Here is a 19,218-nt window from a genome sequence, read left to right on the forward strand (position 1 = left end):
GGAAGCTGCAGTTCTCTGAATTCCTCTGAACTGAACTATATTTGGGGGGCTGTGGTGGAGGTGAATTATTGGCCTTGTGCCTTGAGGAATTCTTGCTATATGAATCAGTTAACGACTGCTTGGAGCTCCACAGCTGTATTTTTCCTGTTACCTGAACTCATCCCTACTTCTGGAGAATAATTCATATTGATCATCCTCTATTTTGAAATCAAAGTAAAAAAATAAAATAAAAATCTATGTAGGCATTAATTAGAAAATACCAGGTTCAGGTCTATTCAGAATACTTCTCGTAGTCCACAGTCTTTGCAGAATGACTGTCACCCTGTTTCCTACACCCTGCAGAATGACTGTCACCTTGTTTCCTACAGAATAAAGAACAATGCCAGGAAGGATGAGTTGGTAGGCTGTGCTGTGGAAGCTTCTACTGCCTATGACAATATTATTAATGCCATCAAAGCAGCAGAAGAAGCAGCCAATAAAGCTGGGACTGCAGCTGACTCAGCTTTATCAGTAAGTACCCATAAGCAGCCAAATAATGGTACAGCTGGGTATATACATTTTTACTATCAGAGAGGCACCAAAATCAGAGCTCTGTGTCTTGGCATGCGGTATTTGTCTGTGGCCCTTGTATGAGGAGGCTGCTATTCTGCTTGTTCACGTGTTAGTCTTACTGCAGCACTGAACAGGCTGATTGCTGCCTTTCTGGTGAGGCTGTCCATCTGAATGCTTCTTGTTCATTTCAGATAAATAAAGAGATATGTATGAGGCAAACCCAGTAATCACTGAGGGTGATTTCAGCCATTCTCTTTTACTTTCCACTAGTAATGCCCATGAGCTGTTCAGCAGAGTAGCATCTAGCAGCTATGTGCTTGGAATTTCTGCCTAATTTCTCAAAAAGTATCAAAAGTTTGCTAAAGGCCAAAACTGCATCACACTTAAATCTTAATAATTGTTGTTTGAGTGTTGCTTTTTGCATGAAATCTTGCCCTAGCTGATTTTTAAACTGGGTTGGGCTATCCCTTTTACTCTTTAAATGTTACTATTAAAACAATCTTAAAGCAATCTTACGATACTGTGCTTCTATTACCAGACTGTGAAGAGAGAAGACCTGTCAGGAAAAGCTGCAAAGTTAAAAGCTGAGAGCAGTACACTGTTGAATCAAGCACGGGAGACCGAAGGGAAATTAAAAGGTACAGAGAAAGAAAGTGATTGTAGAAGCTTTCATTGAACCACAAATCTTTGCAGTTCAGCAAAGCTCTTTACACACATTTAATAGGGAGTGATTAGTTCCATTACCATGAGACATCTTGTGATGGTTATTTTCATAGGAAAAAGGTGAGAGAGTGCATTTCTTGCCTCTGCTGTTTAATACACCTTTGCAGCACACGTGTCCAACAAATCTTTATCCTTGCACTTGTTTTACAGTGCATTCAAACCTCATTGGTAGCATGAGCTGTGTAACAGTGCAGAGCAGTGCTGCCACACCACCCATCCAACAGATCGGTGGTATTTCTGGATAAAATTCATGGAGGATATTCACTGTTTTGCAGCTATTGGCCCAACCCTTGAAGACATGACACAAAGACTTGGTGTTGCTGATGGAAAGAAGAATACTCTACAAATTGATCTCATTGCACTTCAGAATGACCTCAATGGGATAAACAGAGGTCAGTTACTTGCTTATCATTTCTGTTTTGCTTCTTTCACCTGTTACCATAAGAATCTGCGCATGTATTTGTGTGTGTTTCAGATGACATCGGCGACATCATCACTAGTGCAAAGGACATGGTAAAAAATGCCAAGGATGTCACAACTAATGTTCTGAGTGAACTGCTCCCAATTAAAACAGATGTGGAAAAAATCAAGGCTACTTATGGAAGCACACAGAGTGCTGGTTTCAGTAAAGCACTGACAGAGGCAAACAATTCAGGTAACTGTTCTGTATAAACTGTTGGCTTCCATTGCCTCATACAGTGGACTAATGAAAACAGTTCTGTCATCACCCTAATGCTTTTTCAATAATGGTGTAGTCATATCTCATATTTCTGCCGTTTTTTCTTTTCCATTCTACCTTCAGTAATGTTTTTTCTTTCGTTACAGTTAAAAAATTGACAAACCAGCTTCCAGATCTGTTCAGCAAGATTGAGAGCATCAACCAACAACTAATGCCAATAAGCAACATCTCTGAGAATGTCAACCGCATAAGAGAACTGATTCAGCAGGCAAGAGATGCTGCAAATAAGGTCTGTCCTGAACAATCGTACTTGACTGTAGTCATTTGGACACACAGCAGTGTTTCTGTTCCTCTTTCTCTTTATAAATAATTGTGTTAAAATATGAAAGACCAGATATAAATTTAATTCAACAGCACCACCCAGCACTTAAAGTAACTGTGATTATGGGAAGCATAATTCATGCATAAGAATGGGAGAATACAGTAACATCCAGCTCCATCCTTCTCCTGTAGTGAGAAGGGTGTTTTTCCAGGTCACCTTTCAAATCTTATTTGTTCAATAGCCTTTACGCTTCCAAGTAACATTGCAGTGACTTTGACAGCAGAGGCAGAGGCAGTTTTGGAGCTTAGGGGCAGGGATCTCCACTCATTGGAACACTGGCACTTCCAAAAAAAAAATAAAAATGTTTTGCATCAGAATGCTCTTTCTTCATTTAAGGAACTGCTGTAGTTGCAGCAGTATTATCAAAGGGATAATATGCTCTCAGGTGGTAGCAGAAGCATCCCTGAGGTAATCCCAACTAGCATACAGTCCTTACAATGAATAAAAAGAATTTGTGACCATGGTGTAAATAGCAGGAATAGGATATGCCTTTATTAGATCCAGCTAACTGAAGCATCAAGATATTTGTAGACATCTGAGTAATTCACAGGCCTGCTCTTTACAGCTGCAGAGCACATCCTTCCATTACATGTAGTGAAGGTAACAATTACTTGAAGGAGGCAAAATAAAGGTTAATTAATGTCTGGAATAAAAAAGTGCTGTGTTAATTCATAAGCATTGACAATACAGAATACAGTATTATGCATTCTGTTTCCTAGTTATATTGTTTGGTAGGATCAGAGTCCACATCTGTAGTAACTGATGGCTGCAACATGACCAGGTTGTGTGTTTAATTTCTAAGAAATCTACTACACAATGAAGCAAGTAGTAGCGATAGACACTTTTAAAGTGGTGAACTTTGTTTTTCTTGCCAGGTTGCAATTCCTATGAGGTTCAATGGCAGCTCCGGTGTAGAGGTTCGACCTCCAAGTAACCTTGAAGACTTGAAAGCCTATACTTCACTTTCTTTCTTTCTCCAAAGACCTCAGAAGAGATCAGACATGCCTCGGAGGGCATCAGATAGGTTTGTCCTGTACCTGGGTAATAAAGATGTACGTATATTTTGAGATTTAATCTGATTTTTAGAACTGGCGATATGCTTTGAGAAACAGATAGGAGAGGATTTATTTTGTCTGAAGTTTATAGCTACTGATAGCCTCCTTCTTTTTTTTTTTTAATTGACATTATGTGATGGAATAAGTGTTTTGTGAAGTATAGACTGACTGCTTTGCTGTCTGATATTTTGCTGTTTTGCTCCTTTAGAATTTATTTCTGAGTCATGGATATCATCACACAGTCCTGTCAGAACTGTCAGTTTCTGCAGTAGTCAGCACAAACTCGGCTGTTCTCCTGCTTCAGACCTTTAACTCTTATCACAGTATTAGTAACTGTGAGTTTCTCTATTAGTTTAAAAAGTGATTGATTAAGCCCCTTAGCCATTAATTTCTTCTTTTTTTTTTTTTTTTTTTCTCTTCTGAATATGCAGGGTAATACAGGATTTTGAGTCTTGTTATCTGACAACAGCTCTATCTGTAGCGGGTGCCATGCGTACATAGAAAGCTGTTTAAAAGTAGTTACACTAAACTGGCTTTTACCTTTTTATCCCCTAAATGCCTGGCCAGCATACCTGTTGACAGCTTTCAGTCACCTCAGTACGAATAGAGTATTGGCTGAGTGTTCCTAACATCTTTTCTACTTCACAAATGTTGTGCCTAAATTTTTATGGAATGCGTCACATTTTCATGGCTTTATCTAGAAGATGTTACAGCAGTGGAAACTATTTTAACTATTGATGTTATAAACATAAAAAGTCATGCATGACTGTAGTCAATTTGTAACTATACTCACTGAATCAATGCAACACATATTGCAATAGAATAGAATAGAATAGAAAGGACCTACAAAGGTCACCCAGTCCAACTGCTTGACCACTTGAGAGCTAGACAAAAGTTAAAGCATATTATTAAGGGCATTATCCAATTGCCTCTTGAACACCGACAGTCGTGGAGCATCAATCACCTTTCTAGGAAGCCTGTTCCAGTGTTTGAGCATCCTCATAGTAAAGAAAATTTTCCTAAAGTCTGGTCTGAACCTCCCCTAGCACAGCTTTGTGGATTCCCACATGACCTATCATTGGTTACCAGTGAGAAGACATTAGCACATCTTTGTCCATTTCCCCTCCTTGGGAAGCTGTAGAGAGTGATAAGGTCACCTGCTAGCCTCTTTTTCTCCAAACTACTTATTATTCCCAGAAACAGAACTGATAAACTTAATAACAATTCTCATAACTAGGTAGATGAGTGGCTCATGACTCATTCATGGTATGATGATGTCCCTGAGCAAGTGCTGCTGTATTGTACCTTCATTAACATTAATCATTTATTAATGTTTTGCTGTTCTTAGGCTTCCAAGGACTACATTGGTATGGCTGTAAAAAATGGTCACCTTACTTGTGTCTATAACCTGGGAGACTACGAAGCAGAAATAGCTGTGCAGCCACTGGTGATTGAAAGCAACACTGAGGAAGCCATCATGGATCAAGTTAAGCTTGAAAGGTATAAGACCCACAGCACACAACAATCTTTTCCCAAATCTGCTAAGATTATCTTTTATTGGTGATATGATATTTTGTCTGTCTGGTTTGGTTTTAGGATCTACCAATACGTAAAGCTGAATTACATCAAAGCAGCAACATCAACTTCTCCAGAGAAAGAAGGACCTGTGACTATGAGCAGTGAAGGCGCAGACACTCTCCTAGATCTTGATCCCAGCAGTGTTGTCTTTTATGTTGGAGGATACCCACCAGATTTTAGGGTACAAAGAGCCACTTATTCTTTTGAAGAGATTTCCATGTTAATCATTCTGTTGTCCTTACAAATAAAAGTTGGAAGTAGTAGCCAGCAGGAATAAACTGAATGCAAGGAAATGCTTCTTCCTACCGAAGCTGCCTGGCTTGCAGTATGCTAGAACTCAAAGCAGAGAATATGATGTTTTTTTTTCATCTGCCAAGAATGTCATGAAATCTGTCCAGCCCTGCTAAGTACTATTCCCAATCCACGTATATGATTCTGCTTTAAATTGTGCATTACTCCTGGGGAGTTATTAGGTGGCTTAGACATTATATCCAAAGATGTAATAATTCTTTGATATTAGAATATCGTATTCTGTGTTTTACTAATATTTGGAATAGATCCTAGCAGTTACATGTCCATGTAAAATTTTGTCAGCTGGTGTTGACAGGATATTTTTTAATGACACTGTTTTGCAGCCTCCACGTAGTCTGGACTATCCTCATTATGAAGGCTGCATTGAATTAGATAACCTAAATGAAAATATTATCAGCCTTTACAACTTCAAGAGGACATTTAATCTCAATACCACTGAAGTGCAACCCTGCAGAAGGTATGATATAGACTCAGTCATTTGCAGTTCTGTGATTTTATCGTTATATTTTTTTTGTCTCTTCACAACAAGAATAAGCACTGTCGCTAAACCAGTGATTTACTTTGTTTTTCTAAATCTTGGTCATTAATACACATTCTAGAGAAAATTGTCAGTGTTGGCATAACTGACATCTGTATCAATCTCAGTCCACTGGCCAACAATTTAAATGTTACAAGGTCTTGCAGGGTCTTGCACCTGGGTTGGGTCAATTCCAAGCACAAATACAGGCTGGGTGGAGAATGGATTGAGAGCAGCTCTAGGGAGAAAGACCTGGGGGTACTGGTTGACAAGAAGCTTACCACGAGCCAGCAATGTGCGCTTTAGCCCAGAAAGCCAACTGTATCCTGGGCTGCACCAAAAGAAAAGTGGCCAGCAGGTTGAGGAAGCTGATTCTCCCCCTCTGCTCTTGTGAGACCACACCTGGAGCACTGCATTCAGCTCTGGGGCCCCCAGTTCAAGAAAGACATCAACCTATTAGAACGAGTCCAGAGAAGGGCCAGGAGGATGTTCAAAAATCAACCACTAATTACTTAAAATCAGACTTTTCCTCTCTGGAGACCATATACAAAACCAACAGAAGCCAGTGAAAGGTTTATTTTTCCCTTGAGTTAGATCAGAATTTGACACTGCCAGTGGCCCTATACTAAACACCTTAAGTTAAGCTTTCTTAAAACGTGAATGATAGTAAGTCCATGTGGTAGTAGTTTTTATTCTCATAATTCACACCTGTGACATTTAATTATTACAGATACAAAGAAGAGTCTGACCAAAGCTACTTCGAAGGCACTGGTTATGCCAGTGTCACATATAAAGAAACAAATGCATATGCGCCAATACGTTATGAGCAGACGATTCAGACTACTGCAGATGAAGGCATAATATTTTTTGCAGCAAATGAGGTAATTCTTGGAATGCTTCCGCCTGTTTAAGGGTCCCAGATTTTTTTAAGAACTTCAGTCACTCGGAAACATATTAGATTTAGTAATAACTGCAGTGAAATTTCTTAAAACTGTTGTTTTTGTCCATACAGCAGATTATTAGATTCACCTGTGTGTTTAATGGCTGCTGAATACTCACTCTGTCAAGGCTGACTGAAATTCTTTCTAAGTAGTTCCTCCATTAGTCACTGCAGAGGGTTTGGGGTGGCGGGGTGCAGGGGGAGTGTAATTTGAATCAAACCAGTTTTGAAGTACTGAAATCCTCCAAAAGTGGAAGTGCATTTTTCTCAAATCTAGAGTAAGGCAGAATTTAGAAGGTGATGTGGTGACTTACTCCATGGTGACTTAGACCTGTAAAAGCTGCTCAAAACAGCAGTGATACTGCTTATCTATTAATATTATAAGAATATTTGCGATCATTGTGACATTGTCTTGTAATTTCTCAGTGCTGTAAAAAATCAGTAAACATCTTGAAATGAGAATAAATCCTTCAGAGAGTTGAGGAATATATCTTGAGCTGATACTAGATCTGTTTATAAGAGCTTTTAATTACAGTTACTCTTACAAGTTTTAGTCTGCTTTGTTTCATCTTTTTCCTCGGCATAATACTGGAACAACTAGATAGGTTCATTAAAAATAATCCACATGACACTGAAATATATACAAAATGTTGGGCAATTTGTGTGTTTTTATTCTTACCACAGAATCAGTTCATCAGTGTGCTCATTAAAGATGGCCATCCAGTTTTTAGATACAAAATTGGCTCTGAGCCTCCAAAACAAATAGAAAGCAATGCAACTTTAAATGATGGAACATATAAAAAAGTAAGTAATTTTAAACAATTAAGTGATCAGTATTTGTAGAAATATACATTAGCTGAAACTAAGTGTCCTGCTGTCTTCTAACTAAACTTAGCACTTGACTTAAACTTAAACTTGACTTCTACTTAGCAGTCATCCAGATGTCATTAAAGCCTTTGATTCTGATTCATTCTCCTTTTTCCCCTGCCTGCATTTCCATTTAAATAGTGTAGGTAGCAGTGCTGCTGGAAAAAGTCCTTATGCTGTACTGGGTCAAGTTACCTCCAGTCAGCTGACTGACCTAGTCTTTGTAGGAGGCAGCAGTTCCTCAATCTTAAACAGCAAATGCAAAGCAATGTTTGAATGTTAGGTGAAGTGTACTTTTAGGACAGTCTTCATAAGAAAAGTAAAACCTCACCTTGTGTTTGAATAGAAAAGCATTTTCCTTAGGCATTGGCTTTGGTTAAGCACCTACATTTTTCAAGTACCTTTGAACTACTGCTGTTACTATGAATTTAAAGCACTAGTACACAGGAGGAAGAAAAACAATTCAGTGTCCTGATCTCTCAGTGTCATCTGCTAAATCTTGCTCTGAGTGTAATGTGCTTAATAATTTTTGTTTCTATTAAGCAAAGTAATTCTCATTATTCACGTATTTCAGATTCACGTGGTTCTTGCCCAAAGCAGGAGTATTGTGCGTGTCAGCTATGATATTATAGCTGACATAAAAGTCTTCAATTTCACTACATACTATCTAGGCGGAATTCCGTCTTCTCTGCGGAAACAGTGAGTAGCTATAAAAAGACTGTAATATAATAGGCTTTGTATGGTAACTCCATCTAAATTCTTTCCTTAGGCAATTTCTTTCGCACTCTGTATTGTGTGTCTTATGCGATATGCAAATAGTGTATAAGATATGATTGTAATCTGTGATTTTTGGCTAGCTGTGGGTTCTTCATTTGAGTGTGCCTGTAAGAACAGGTTTGATCAGCATGAAGTACGTTTGTGCAGTAAAGGTTGCTCTTTTGTTTTGTTTTGTTTTGTTTTGTTTTTGTTTTCTATTTATTATATTGTCAACATTTACAGGCTATTATACTGGTGTATCCTTTGAAATATCAGACTACCAAACTCTTTTTACTTCCATTCCCTGAAACCAGATTTAACATAACCACACCTCCATTCCGGGGCTGCATGAAGAATGTGAAAAACTCTAAGACTGCATCTGTTGTTTTTGATGAGACCGTTGGTGTCAGCAAGAAATGTTCAGATGACTGGAAGGTAACTAGGAGTGGTATTTTAAAACATTTTCTAGAGTTCATAGATTCTGTTTTGTTGTTGGATGTGATATTTTTCTTAGGTCAAAAATTAGGTTTGGTTACATGTGATGGTAATGCAAGAAGCTGAATTTAGTATGAAGATGAAAGAAAGGAGACTCCACCCCTACTGTGATTAATTTGCTCCAGCGAATGGTCCACCCTCTTAATTAATACAGGGTATAATTAAGAATTCATATTTACCATGTAGATTTGTTGACTTCCAGTTGCTGTTGTTAATTAGACCAGAATATTTAATACTGCTCAGGATCTTTCTTCTTGTCAAGGTGCTTATGCTTCATAATTAAATCACCTCTCAACTGTTTCGCAAAGTGAAAACTTTCAAAACCATCCTGCAAATAGTAGAGATGACCAATGCGTTATGCTCAGCAGGCCTCATCTCCCTGTAGAGCTTCTCACATCAGAGTTAATGCTAGTGAAACCAATTCAGTCTGTCTGTTCTGTACTGAAATTTTGTACGTGCAGTTTTCCCTGTGTTTAGTTTGGCCTGCAGTTGGTCACAATTACGTTGAGTAGGGCAGTTATTGGTCCATACTGTCATTTCTTCAAATTAGAAGGAAAATCACTGAAAATATTATTATCTCTTTCAGCTCATCAGATCTGCATCTTTCTCCAAGAAGGGCACACTGAGCCTGAGTGCAGAGGGTTTCCCATTTCCCCAAGATTTCCAAGTTGGCTTTGGCTTTCGCACGATGGCATCGACTGGAACACTCTTATATTACAATCTAAGGGTATGAAACACGTTCAACTTACAATACATAATTGTTTTTATTTCTTGGTTAGAATGTTTGTCTGGAACTTCGTCAGTTTGGCATCACAAGCAAGTCTTACATAGATGCCTGTATTTTAAGGCAAGAAATAGCTACTATAATCATCTTTAGAGCATGCCATCTTGCATGTCATAGGCCAGAGAAACTCATCCTGGCATTTCTTCACTCAACCAACAATTAGTTTCATGAGAAACTGATCTTTAACCTTGAGCATTCTGCAGAGTAGCTTATGCACCACACAGCCACCATCCCAGTAAGATAACTGTTGCCTAATATAGTGGTCTGGGGAAAATTTCTGAGGAAAAATGGGCCCTCTAGATGACAGATAAATGCAATTATAGTCTAAGAAAATTTCTCTTCCACAAGAGACCACAGGGAATAACTGTATTAATGGCAATAACACAGGGAGAACTAAAAGCACCTGCATTAAACCTCTTACTGTGCAATTCTTTTTTAGCCTGATATTCTTACCATCTTTCTGAGTCCTGGCTTTGTATTTGCAAAGATGGGAGAGAAGGAACTCTCTCTAAACAAGACATATGAAGATGGGTTAATGCATTATGTGACAGTAAGAAGAAGAGCCAACAGGTGAGTTGAGTCTTTCATCCAATTCTTTTATGTTGTGCTTGGTAAAAGCTTAAAAATTTGTGTGACTTGTTCTTTGGGTACACAGATAAAAATGCCCTGTGCTAGCAGAGAATACTGAAATAATAAAGCAAAAGTAGATTTTTGGTTTATGGAAGATGTGTGTCAGTACCTGTAATGTTTCAGCTGTACATCAGTATGCATGTCTCACACACTGTTTGAGTTTTGTCTATTTGTCAAACTGGAGGTATGGAGTTCTTCCCCTTCCCAAAGCATTTATGTATGTCACTGTAAGTTATAAATCTATCTAACATAAGTGATTAAGGATTCAGAGAAGAAGAAAAGCAGAGTTAATTTCACAGAAGTGGAATTCAGTATAAGCACATACCTAAAAAAAAAAAGTGCTAAGAGTAAGCTAACAAAGCTGTAGTGTAATTACAAGCTAATGAAAAAACACAGCTGTCAAATGTTTCTTTTTTAATAATATATTTCATTCAAATTCATAACTGTATTTCTTTAGATTTTATGCTCAATTTTCTTCACCTTGTTTCAGAGTAAGTCTACTGGTTGATGATAAGCCCACATCGATATTGGTTGACTCTTCAAGATCACAGATATCAATGCAGCCTATAATATTTGGTGGAGGTGATTTTGAAGGCTGCATCTCAAACGTCTTTATAGAAAGGTATTTGGCCTAGAAGGATTTTAGTGTCATGCATTTCAGCCTGTCATCCTTCTTTAATCACATTAAAACTGATTTTTCCTAAATTGCTTTTTTTTTTCCTACATGTCTAAAACCTTCATGAATGCATAACTTCCCTGCTCCAAAATATTCTTCTATCCAGACAGATTACATATGGTATCAAGTCGCAATTAAATCTGTTGTTCAAATGTAATGGAATTTTAGTCTGAATCATACCCATTTAGTTGTGTTTTAATCAAAGAATAAACGCAACATAGTGAATTGGAAGTGTCCCAACAAGGCATCCAAAAGTATCTGCTAGATTTTATCCTTATAGCTTAAACAGGGAGCCTGGTAATGAAGTGAGCAAAGCTTGCTGGCAGAACCAAAACAGTTACACAAACAAATATGAGAGCATGTGTATAAAAATCAGGTGCCTGATTTGTGTTTCTCTTTTTCACTTGTGTTTTTCAGTATTAGAGGTACATTACAGGCAAAATTTAGGAGAGAAATGTGATTTAAAAATGTTCTTTAAGAAAAGCACACCTTCAGGCACAAGTGATTTACCACTGTGGCTTTGTTTTAGCTAAGTTTTGATTAGTATTTATACAAGTATAGAGCTTTAAAAAGGCGTATTGTGATTATATATTCTTTTAAAAGTAGTGTAAGACAATGAAATATTAACCTCCCCATCAGAAGCCAGATCTGGAGAATTGCTTTTAATACAACATAGATGGAGAGTTGATATTGTAGTTAGTTAAGTGAATGGAGAACTAGACTAAAATTGAGGAAGTTCAATTTCTGCTCCCAACCCTAGCACTCTTCTCATAGAAAACCATAAGCAAGGAGCTCCATCGCTTTTTCTTAGTTGTAAAGTGTTTTGTAATTTACTCATTAAAGGTGCTCTGTATGTCCTACAGAATGATACTATTACTTAATAATAATCTTTATATGCAAAGGAAATTGGTATTGACGGTCTTTCTGATAATTTGACTATAATCCCAGAACTGCATATTAAGTTGCGATGGGGTTTACTGCTTGATAGATCTGATTAGAATGTCTTACAGGGGAGGTGAATGATTGAACTAACAGGACCTGATGTTTCCATTTTCTCTTGATCTGTCACTGGCTATGCATACGTTAACCAGAAAAGTTTTGTAGCCTGATCCAGAATTGTTACTCAATCAAAGCTACTGCCACTTTTACCACTTTTTTCAATGGTAATTTAAAAAAAAAAAAAAAAAAAAAGTAGAGCACAAAATACTTTGTTTAGAAGAGATGAGAATAAAACTTTTTTTTTTTCTTTTTTTCTTTTTTTTCCCCAAAGCTAAAAGAAAAAGGTCAGAATCAGGACAAATGTGAATTTGCAGTGTTGAATGTACATTTTCCATCAAAAACTGAAAATTGGTATTTTAACATCAGGTCACTGGGAAATCCATTTTGTACAGAACAGTTTTACAGTGCGTTGGTGATTGTGCTAGAGAAAAGGCATGCTGTGCCACAGCACTTACTGTTTTCTTCACTCTAGGACAGGTCAGTACCCCGAGGTTCAAAATCTCACTCACCATACTGAAAAGAGTGGTGTATCCCTTGGAGCTTGCCACCAACATGAGAACCTTGAACCAATGCTGCTGAAAGAATTCAAAAATCCACTCAGGTTTAAGATGCTCAAGGTATGCCTATTTTTACTGTCATCTTCACTCCATATTGATGCATATTTGCCCGCATGGCCATGGTTTGTGGAACCAGGTGTAACTGTTTTACTTTCATCTCACATCTGAAGCATGTTCTTTCTGTGTTGAAGTTCCATGCGAAATGCATACCTGCTCCAGAATGACACCAACTTCTGTCATTTAGAGAAGGGTGTTGACTGCCTCAGGTGGGAAGTCTTAAACACGTAGATTGAATTATTCTTTTACCTTCTATAAAAGTTCCAATTCTGTCTTACAGAATGAAAAATACGTTGATCATTTGACGGATTATAACGTGCAGCATGACCAGCAAAACCACACTTTATCAACTTGGTTAAATGCCAACAGTGAAGCGTATCTGCTTGGGAACACCCCCAACAGTTTTATATCCTACACGTTTTCTCCACCTTCGCCTACAGACAGGTAATACAAATGTAATCCTAATAGTTGAATCTTCAAAGCTGATTGAATCTTTGGGTGCTAAAAGCTAGGATTTTTTTTTTTTTTCCTGCTTATGCTTTTGGATACAACAGAAGAATGGTTCTAAAGGTTCAAGATTTTTTTCCCTTTGTTAATATCTTCCCAAACTGTGTAGGTCGACAGATGTGGTAGACAACTACAGAGTATATTGATGCCAACTGCTAAGCCTGAATACGTAAACCTTCATTCATGTTCAGAAATGCAGAAAATGCAGAACACTGTGGTTCCACCCAAACCCTATTTTGCATTTCACAAATTGAGTTTCACTGCCAGTTTTCTGGAGAACAGAAAGAATACAACATCTCACAAAAGAGATCTATGCATGAATATGCTTACTTTCCCCTACAGGTTCCATTTTTCTGTAGATATACGGACTCGATCATCAAGAGGATTAATAATTTTCATGGAGGAAACGTCTGAGAATTCTTATATATCTCTCCACATTTCAAAAGGACATTTTGTCTTTTCACTTAGTTCTGGAGGAAAACGATTCAAACTTAAAACCAGTACTAAATACAATGATGGGCAATGGCACACTGTAAGTATTGTGGCACAGGAACCGTGGTGAAACCACAGCAGACATTCAGCATGCACGGTCTATTGAACTTCTAAGTAATTAGGCAGAGGCAGGGAAGAAGAAAATGAAATTGTTCCTTTTGGCCATCTGAAGTTAATTCATATGCTTGAAAGCTCATGTCGTTGACAGGTGTCTGTTATGAGAGCTTACAGAAACCAATAGTCCCAGTTATTTTCAGTTTAAATATTTCCACACGATGCTTAAGTTAAAGAATAAAATACCACTAAGGGATCACTAAGATACAGAATAAAGGCAGTAATTCTGACTTTTGTCACATGCACACAGAAAGCATGGAATTACTCCAATCACAGGCTGTAGCAAGGGTGGCCAGAATCTGGGTCTCCAACAGTCAGAGTGGTTGGTGTGCAAGATGCTACTCATTTTAAAAACCATCTTGATATTTGATGCAAGTATTTTATTTATCCTCTTCCCTTTCTACTTCAGCTAGTTTCAGACCAGCCTGAAGAATACACTCTCACTTTAAGACTATGCTGTATATGATTCATTTTTTTAAAACACCTATTTTTTTTTGCTGTTTGGTGCTCTAGCTGCAGTGGCTTTCATTGGCCTTGAGTTTTCACATTCTGTTGTGTTTGCACCCTGCAAAGGTGGTCTTCAGCAGAGATGGGAAGAACGTACTCCTTGTTGTGGATGGTCTAGCGGCCCAGCACGGAAGACTAGCAAGAAATTCCCCTGTCAGCATTAAGCCACCCATCTATCTGGGAGGCCTGCCATCACTGAAAAGACAGGTAAATAACTGTGATGCAGCCACTTCCACATACTCCCCAGGCTGCACTAATTACACGGGGAAGTGTTAATATGAAGGGTTTCCGTGTTGAAAAGGTCTGGCAGATATTTCCAAGCACTGACTGTGAGCACTGTCCGTAATCGATGCTTGCAGTTGATCGTTACAGATCTTTTTCCTCAGCTGTTCACACAGCTCTCAACTGGACCCATATTTCCCACATGTGCTACTGAGGCACAGCTGATAGTCATGTGCCATTTTCATTTCTGTTCTTTAAGAAATAGAAAATCCTGAAGTCACATTTGTAATTCCAGGGATAGCGTTTTCTCACAGACTGTTTATCTCAGTGGGCTAAGTGATAATCTGTAGAGAGCAAAGGCTCCTCTTAGTTAAGGAATTATGGATGCAGAACTTGATTTTAATCTGAAATAGAAGTTGTTCCTATTACTTCAAGAATGAGAAAATTAACAATGCAGAGCATTTTGTAAAGGCAAGTTAAAATAAACAGCCTCTTAGGAAAGAAAGGGTGTATTTGAGATCTTACAACTCCCATTGTGTTGTCCTTCTGACACATCATTGGGAGCATCTGTTTTGCAAGCAGGAGTTCTGTTAACTCGAAATCAGCAATTTCATGTTTTCAGCTCTTTTAATTTCAGAATATCTTTTCACTGCATGAGAGATGGAGTTTAGGTGCCCTTAAATAACTATTGTCTGTCTACAGTCCAACAATACAAAGAACTAGCAGGTAGTCTTACTAAAAAGATGGTCATCGTGCTTTGGTATTCATGTTTTGAAATATGCTTTCAGAGTATACCAGTGAAGAGTTTCAAGGGTTGCCTGAGGAATTTCAAGATGAATGGAAAAATCATGAATGCACCTCAGCAAAAAAATGGTGTGCTTCCATGTCTGGATATTCCCATGGAGATGGGGATCTATTTCTTTAAGGAAGGAGGCTATATTGCCATTGGTAAGCTGGGTAGAGGTTATGGTTTAAATGTATATACATGTACACAGAAGGATTTTTTGTACATACTTTTGTGATGTTTTCCAACTGTCTCTTCCAACGATCATTCATCTACACACTCTTTAATTCTCTACAGACAATTTGCGAATGGGCTTGGATTTTAGGATTGTGTTTACCATTCGGCCAAGGAGTTCAACAGGTGTATTGCTCCATTCTGGAAACAAGCCGGACAACTACTTGACTGTTTACATGGAAGAAGGAAAAGTAAGTACCTGAAATGGAATCACAGCCTGTATGTTACCATTATTCAGCAGGGAGGAGTTCTGAGCTTGAACCCTGGACTTAGGTGTTACAACATTTGTCTGAAAGTTTAAGACTGAACAACTTCTTCAGAATGGTTTAAAACCATTGCATGGAAAATGGAGCATTTAACGCGTCTCTGTGCCTACAGTAGGAGCTTCCCTTGTGTGAACACTAGCATGCACGTGTTCTTTGCACAGCCGTCAGCAGAAGGGCACAGTCTCCAGTTTCTCAGGCTTCATAGCCCTTACAGAAACTGGCTGGGCTTTTGGCCAGAGGCTGTAGGACTCCATGGCTTATTTCCACTTCTATTTTAGTCATCATTTGGCTGCACCGATGCGGCTCTGTAACAATGTTCATTATAGAACTTGAGCAGTCTGTTTTTTGTGTTAGCACCTTTTACTCTAGTTGACAGGTGTGTCACGGTGGTGATTTTTATCACTTGTATTTTCATAATGTAACAGCTTTAGAACGTATGTTGGACCCCAAAACCATTGTGCTTGCTTCCAGATAGACACCAAATAAAAATACATCCCAGCTCAACAGAACCTGTTGTCTGTCTGGCATGGTTTAAAGGAGCATAAGTCTACCTAGCTTCAGAAAGGGTCAGCTTTGCTCTTTTCTCCCTAGGCATGGCTATCCATTCACGGCCATCCCTAGTGCAGGTCAACAGCTGACCAGATTAAGGAATTTGTTTTTATTAATTATCTTCTTGTCATTGGTTAGCTTCACCCAGCTCACTGATCTGGTTCAAGACACAGCTAGCACGTGGAAGCAGGGCCATCAATAGCTGGGGAGTCTTTAGGGACAAGATCGACCGCTGTTTTCAGCAGTAACTTCGATTCATGCTGGCTGTCAGTGTGGGCAGGATGATAAAAGGTCAAAGGGACACCATCAATCCTGACACTATCAGAGCCTGATAGGAAGGGAGCTCGCTACATCAGACCATTACCAAGTTTGTTGTAACCACCACAGAAAAATAGTCTGTTTACAAGGACCAAGGAGCAAGACGTAAGAAAACACAAGCAGTTTCTTGTTTGAAATATCACGGTAAATAGTCAAGCTACAAGCTTCTCAAGTGAAATACAAGGAGACCAAAGCTACGTGAAGGGTTGGAGAAACATACTGCCGTGATTCTCCCTGGAGATGCCTAGCGTGTAGGTGACTGCTTTGCAAAAAGGAAAGGGAGGCCTAGTAGGAAAGACTTTGTCTCAGAGAGACTATGTCAAAAGAATTATCATAATTTTGTAAGATTGAGAGGGAATAAGAGACAAAGGTCTTGCTTGTATTCTTGTAAAGTCCGTAATACGTCTCCTGGGATTTGATTAGGGAAATTTACTTTCTTCCCGGAGATGATCATTTCTGGAATAGGTATACAATGACTGTGACCCTTAAAAATAGGTGAAACCCAGCCCTCCACAAGTTCAGTAAATTACTAGAAGTACTGTATTTTTCTGTTTCTCATGTCTTTGCCATGGTAACTTAACAGATAACTGTTTTACAGATCATTGCTGCTGGAAATAGTGGTGCTGGAGAATTCCAGACAACAGTCACATCCAGGCAATCTCTGTATAATGGACAGTGGCATACAATTGCAGGTATGTCGTATCACAGCAGTTCTTGAGAAACTTGGAAAGAAGGGTGAGCACGAAGCATTGCAGACCCAGATTTTTACTAATCATTTCACTTCTTTTTTTCTGAGAATACTCTTAAGAACAATGTGTTTTGTGTTAATTCAAGGCATTACATTGTTTTTTGGGGCTGCATTTAGCACCAGAGTACCTGCATGTGTCAACCTGACTTTGAATTAAGATAAAATCAATATAAAAAATATTTAAAAAAAAAAAAAAAAGAAAAAAGAAAAAGATAAAGTTAAATTTCAAAACAGATGCTGTCTAAAAAATAGTGCTGTATCTGGCTGGTTCTTCAGTAGAGTTAAGAAAGAGTACTCATATACCTGCTTCTTTGCAGTCTCTCAGAAGGGGAATGCTGTGCAGCTAGATGTAGGCACACAGAGTAACTATACCACTGGACACCCACCCTTTTCTCCTAGACGCCTGCATCAGCCACTCTACTTTGGCAAAATTCCAGGTAATATTATTGCTGCTTTATTTTTTTTTGTGTGTAGCTACTGTTTTTATTCCTTTCTAAAGCAAATGTTTTGTTCATGCTTGCTGTCCTATATCGTTCTTCCCTCTTTCAAAAGCCTTGAAGCAGTTCATCTTTTAAATGATTTTCATTTTATTAAACTTGATCTTTCTACCTTGTTGCAGCAAATTTGGACACACCGTGGCTTCCAGTTAAAGACTCATTTTTTGGCTGTCTTCGGAATATTAACATCAACGACAAACCTGTCTCCACCAGGAGAATTTCAGAGGTTCATGGTGCAGTGAGTTTGCATGGCTGCCCAGCTACGTAACCGTGCTGTTGCAGTATTTGTACACTCATCGGGTTGGGCCTGCTGAAGAACTCCGTGAATTCATGCAGCGTGAGTCCCACTTCTGCTGATCGCTGGCTCACTGTCATCAGGCTGGTTATTCACAAGAGCTGGTGAGCAAATGCATCCTCTGGATGCGGACTGCGCCAAAGCAAATTTAAAGTATGGACTTCGATAAACTCCCTATTAAATGTTATTGATTTCCAAGGTAATCCATTGTGTCTTCTGAAATATATGCAGAAAATATAATTGTATATACCCTACTGGGCCAAATTCTGCTCTCACCCACAACAGCATGGAACTAAGTAACTCTGGTGACTTAAGTTCAGAAATTTGCCTTAATGCTGGTCATCTTGAGAGCAAATTTGATCCACTAATATAAAGAATTCTATAAAAACTATAAATATCTTTGGACTGATGAACAGAATGTTTATACAGAAATGTACATTAATGTTAAAAGTAATAATAATATAAATGGAGTTTGAAGCACTTTAAGGAGTGAAACTCTGGGAGTTTGTTACAATGCGAGGAATTCTGGGGCCAAATAAATACAGTATGTTTTCAAAACCATCCATTTTCCTGTTTGGTTATTTCAATCTGGTATTTCTTTGATGTCCTTTTTACAGACAACTAAATCCTGCTTGCTTAACACAAATATTTCTGTAGCTTTACGGAGCTGGTTTGCCTGAATAAGCAGGAGTCCATTATCTCTGCTTATTAGAATTTGGTTGTGTAAAAACCTCAGGGTATTTTTTGTTGTAAGCTTCAGAGCCAGAGAGTTTCCCCCGTAGTTTCCTCCATAGACCTTTTTTTTTTTTTTTCCCTGATTAAATGAAGACAAGTTAGTTTAGGAACAGCAGCTGCATGTGGCACAGTTAGGTGGTGTGAACTGCAGGACTAAACCAGCAAAACTGTTTTCTTTGGCATTCAAATCTTTGTACCTGATCATGACCCATGGTGCAGTGAGGGGACCGACTTTGCTTTATTTTAATAAATACTTGACTTGGCTTCACCCTCTACTGTCCTTCAAAAAGCAGCATTTTGATGCTCTTTTATTTTTTTCCCAGTTCACTGATGCCATCCCTTTTTTGTTAAATTAAAACTTCTTCTAAGGCTGGCCACTAGGCGGGAGGAG

The 19,218-nt window shown here is 38.4% G+C and overlaps 1 protein-coding gene across 2 annotated transcripts in view; it reads left to right on the forward strand.

Moving 5' to 3' along the window:
* Positions 1-18,619, forward strand: part of LOC116486432 (laminin subunit alpha-3-like) — a 78,497-nt gene extending 59,878 nt beyond the window's left edge. Inside the window, exons 33-57 of one of the 2 annotated variants that reach the window (XM_032182660.1) lie at positions 369-510; positions 1,091-1,190; positions 1,551-1,667; positions 1,751-1,930; positions 2,101-2,243; positions 3,212-3,388; positions 4,740-4,891; positions 4,988-5,150; positions 5,605-5,738; positions 6,529-6,679; positions 7,423-7,542; positions 8,180-8,304; positions 8,676-8,796; positions 9,443-9,583; positions 10,080-10,210; positions 10,761-10,892; positions 12,418-12,562; positions 12,840-13,003; positions 13,409-13,598; positions 14,246-14,386; positions 15,190-15,349; positions 15,483-15,610; positions 17,151-17,244; positions 17,618-17,737; positions 17,920-18,619. In XM_032182660.1, the coding sequence (XP_032038551.1) occupies positions 369-510; positions 1,091-1,190; positions 1,551-1,667; positions 1,751-1,930; positions 2,101-2,243; positions 3,212-3,388; positions 4,740-4,891; positions 4,988-5,150; positions 5,605-5,738; positions 6,529-6,679; positions 7,423-7,542; positions 8,180-8,304; positions 8,676-8,796; positions 9,443-9,583; positions 10,080-10,210; positions 10,761-10,892; positions 12,418-12,562; positions 12,840-13,003; positions 13,409-13,598; positions 14,246-14,386; positions 15,190-15,349; positions 15,483-15,610; positions 17,151-17,244; positions 17,618-17,737; positions 17,920-18,065 (3,517 nt within the window). In that variant the 3' untranslated portion in view covers positions 18,066-18,619. Of the gene's footprint in view, positions 1-368; positions 511-1,090; positions 1,191-1,550; positions 1,668-1,750; positions 1,931-2,100; positions 2,244-3,211; positions 3,389-4,739; positions 4,892-4,987; positions 5,151-5,604; positions 5,739-6,528; positions 6,680-7,422; positions 7,543-8,179; positions 8,305-8,675; positions 8,797-9,442; positions 9,584-10,079; positions 10,211-10,760; positions 10,893-12,417; positions 12,563-12,839; positions 13,004-13,408; positions 13,660-14,245; positions 14,387-15,189; positions 15,350-15,482; positions 15,611-17,150; positions 17,245-17,617; positions 17,738-17,919 lie in introns of those variants that run through there. The other variant, XM_032182662.1, reaches the window with a different exon arrangement.
* The last annotated feature ends 599 nt before the right edge of the window (positions 18,620-19,218 follow it).

Source organism: Aythya fuligula, chromosome 2 (genome assembly GCF_009819795.1).
Source record: "Aythya fuligula isolate bAytFul2 chromosome 2, bAytFul2.pri, whole genome shotgun sequence".
Lineage (NCBI taxonomy): Eukaryota > Metazoa > Chordata > Aves > Anseriformes > Anatidae > Aythya > Aythya fuligula.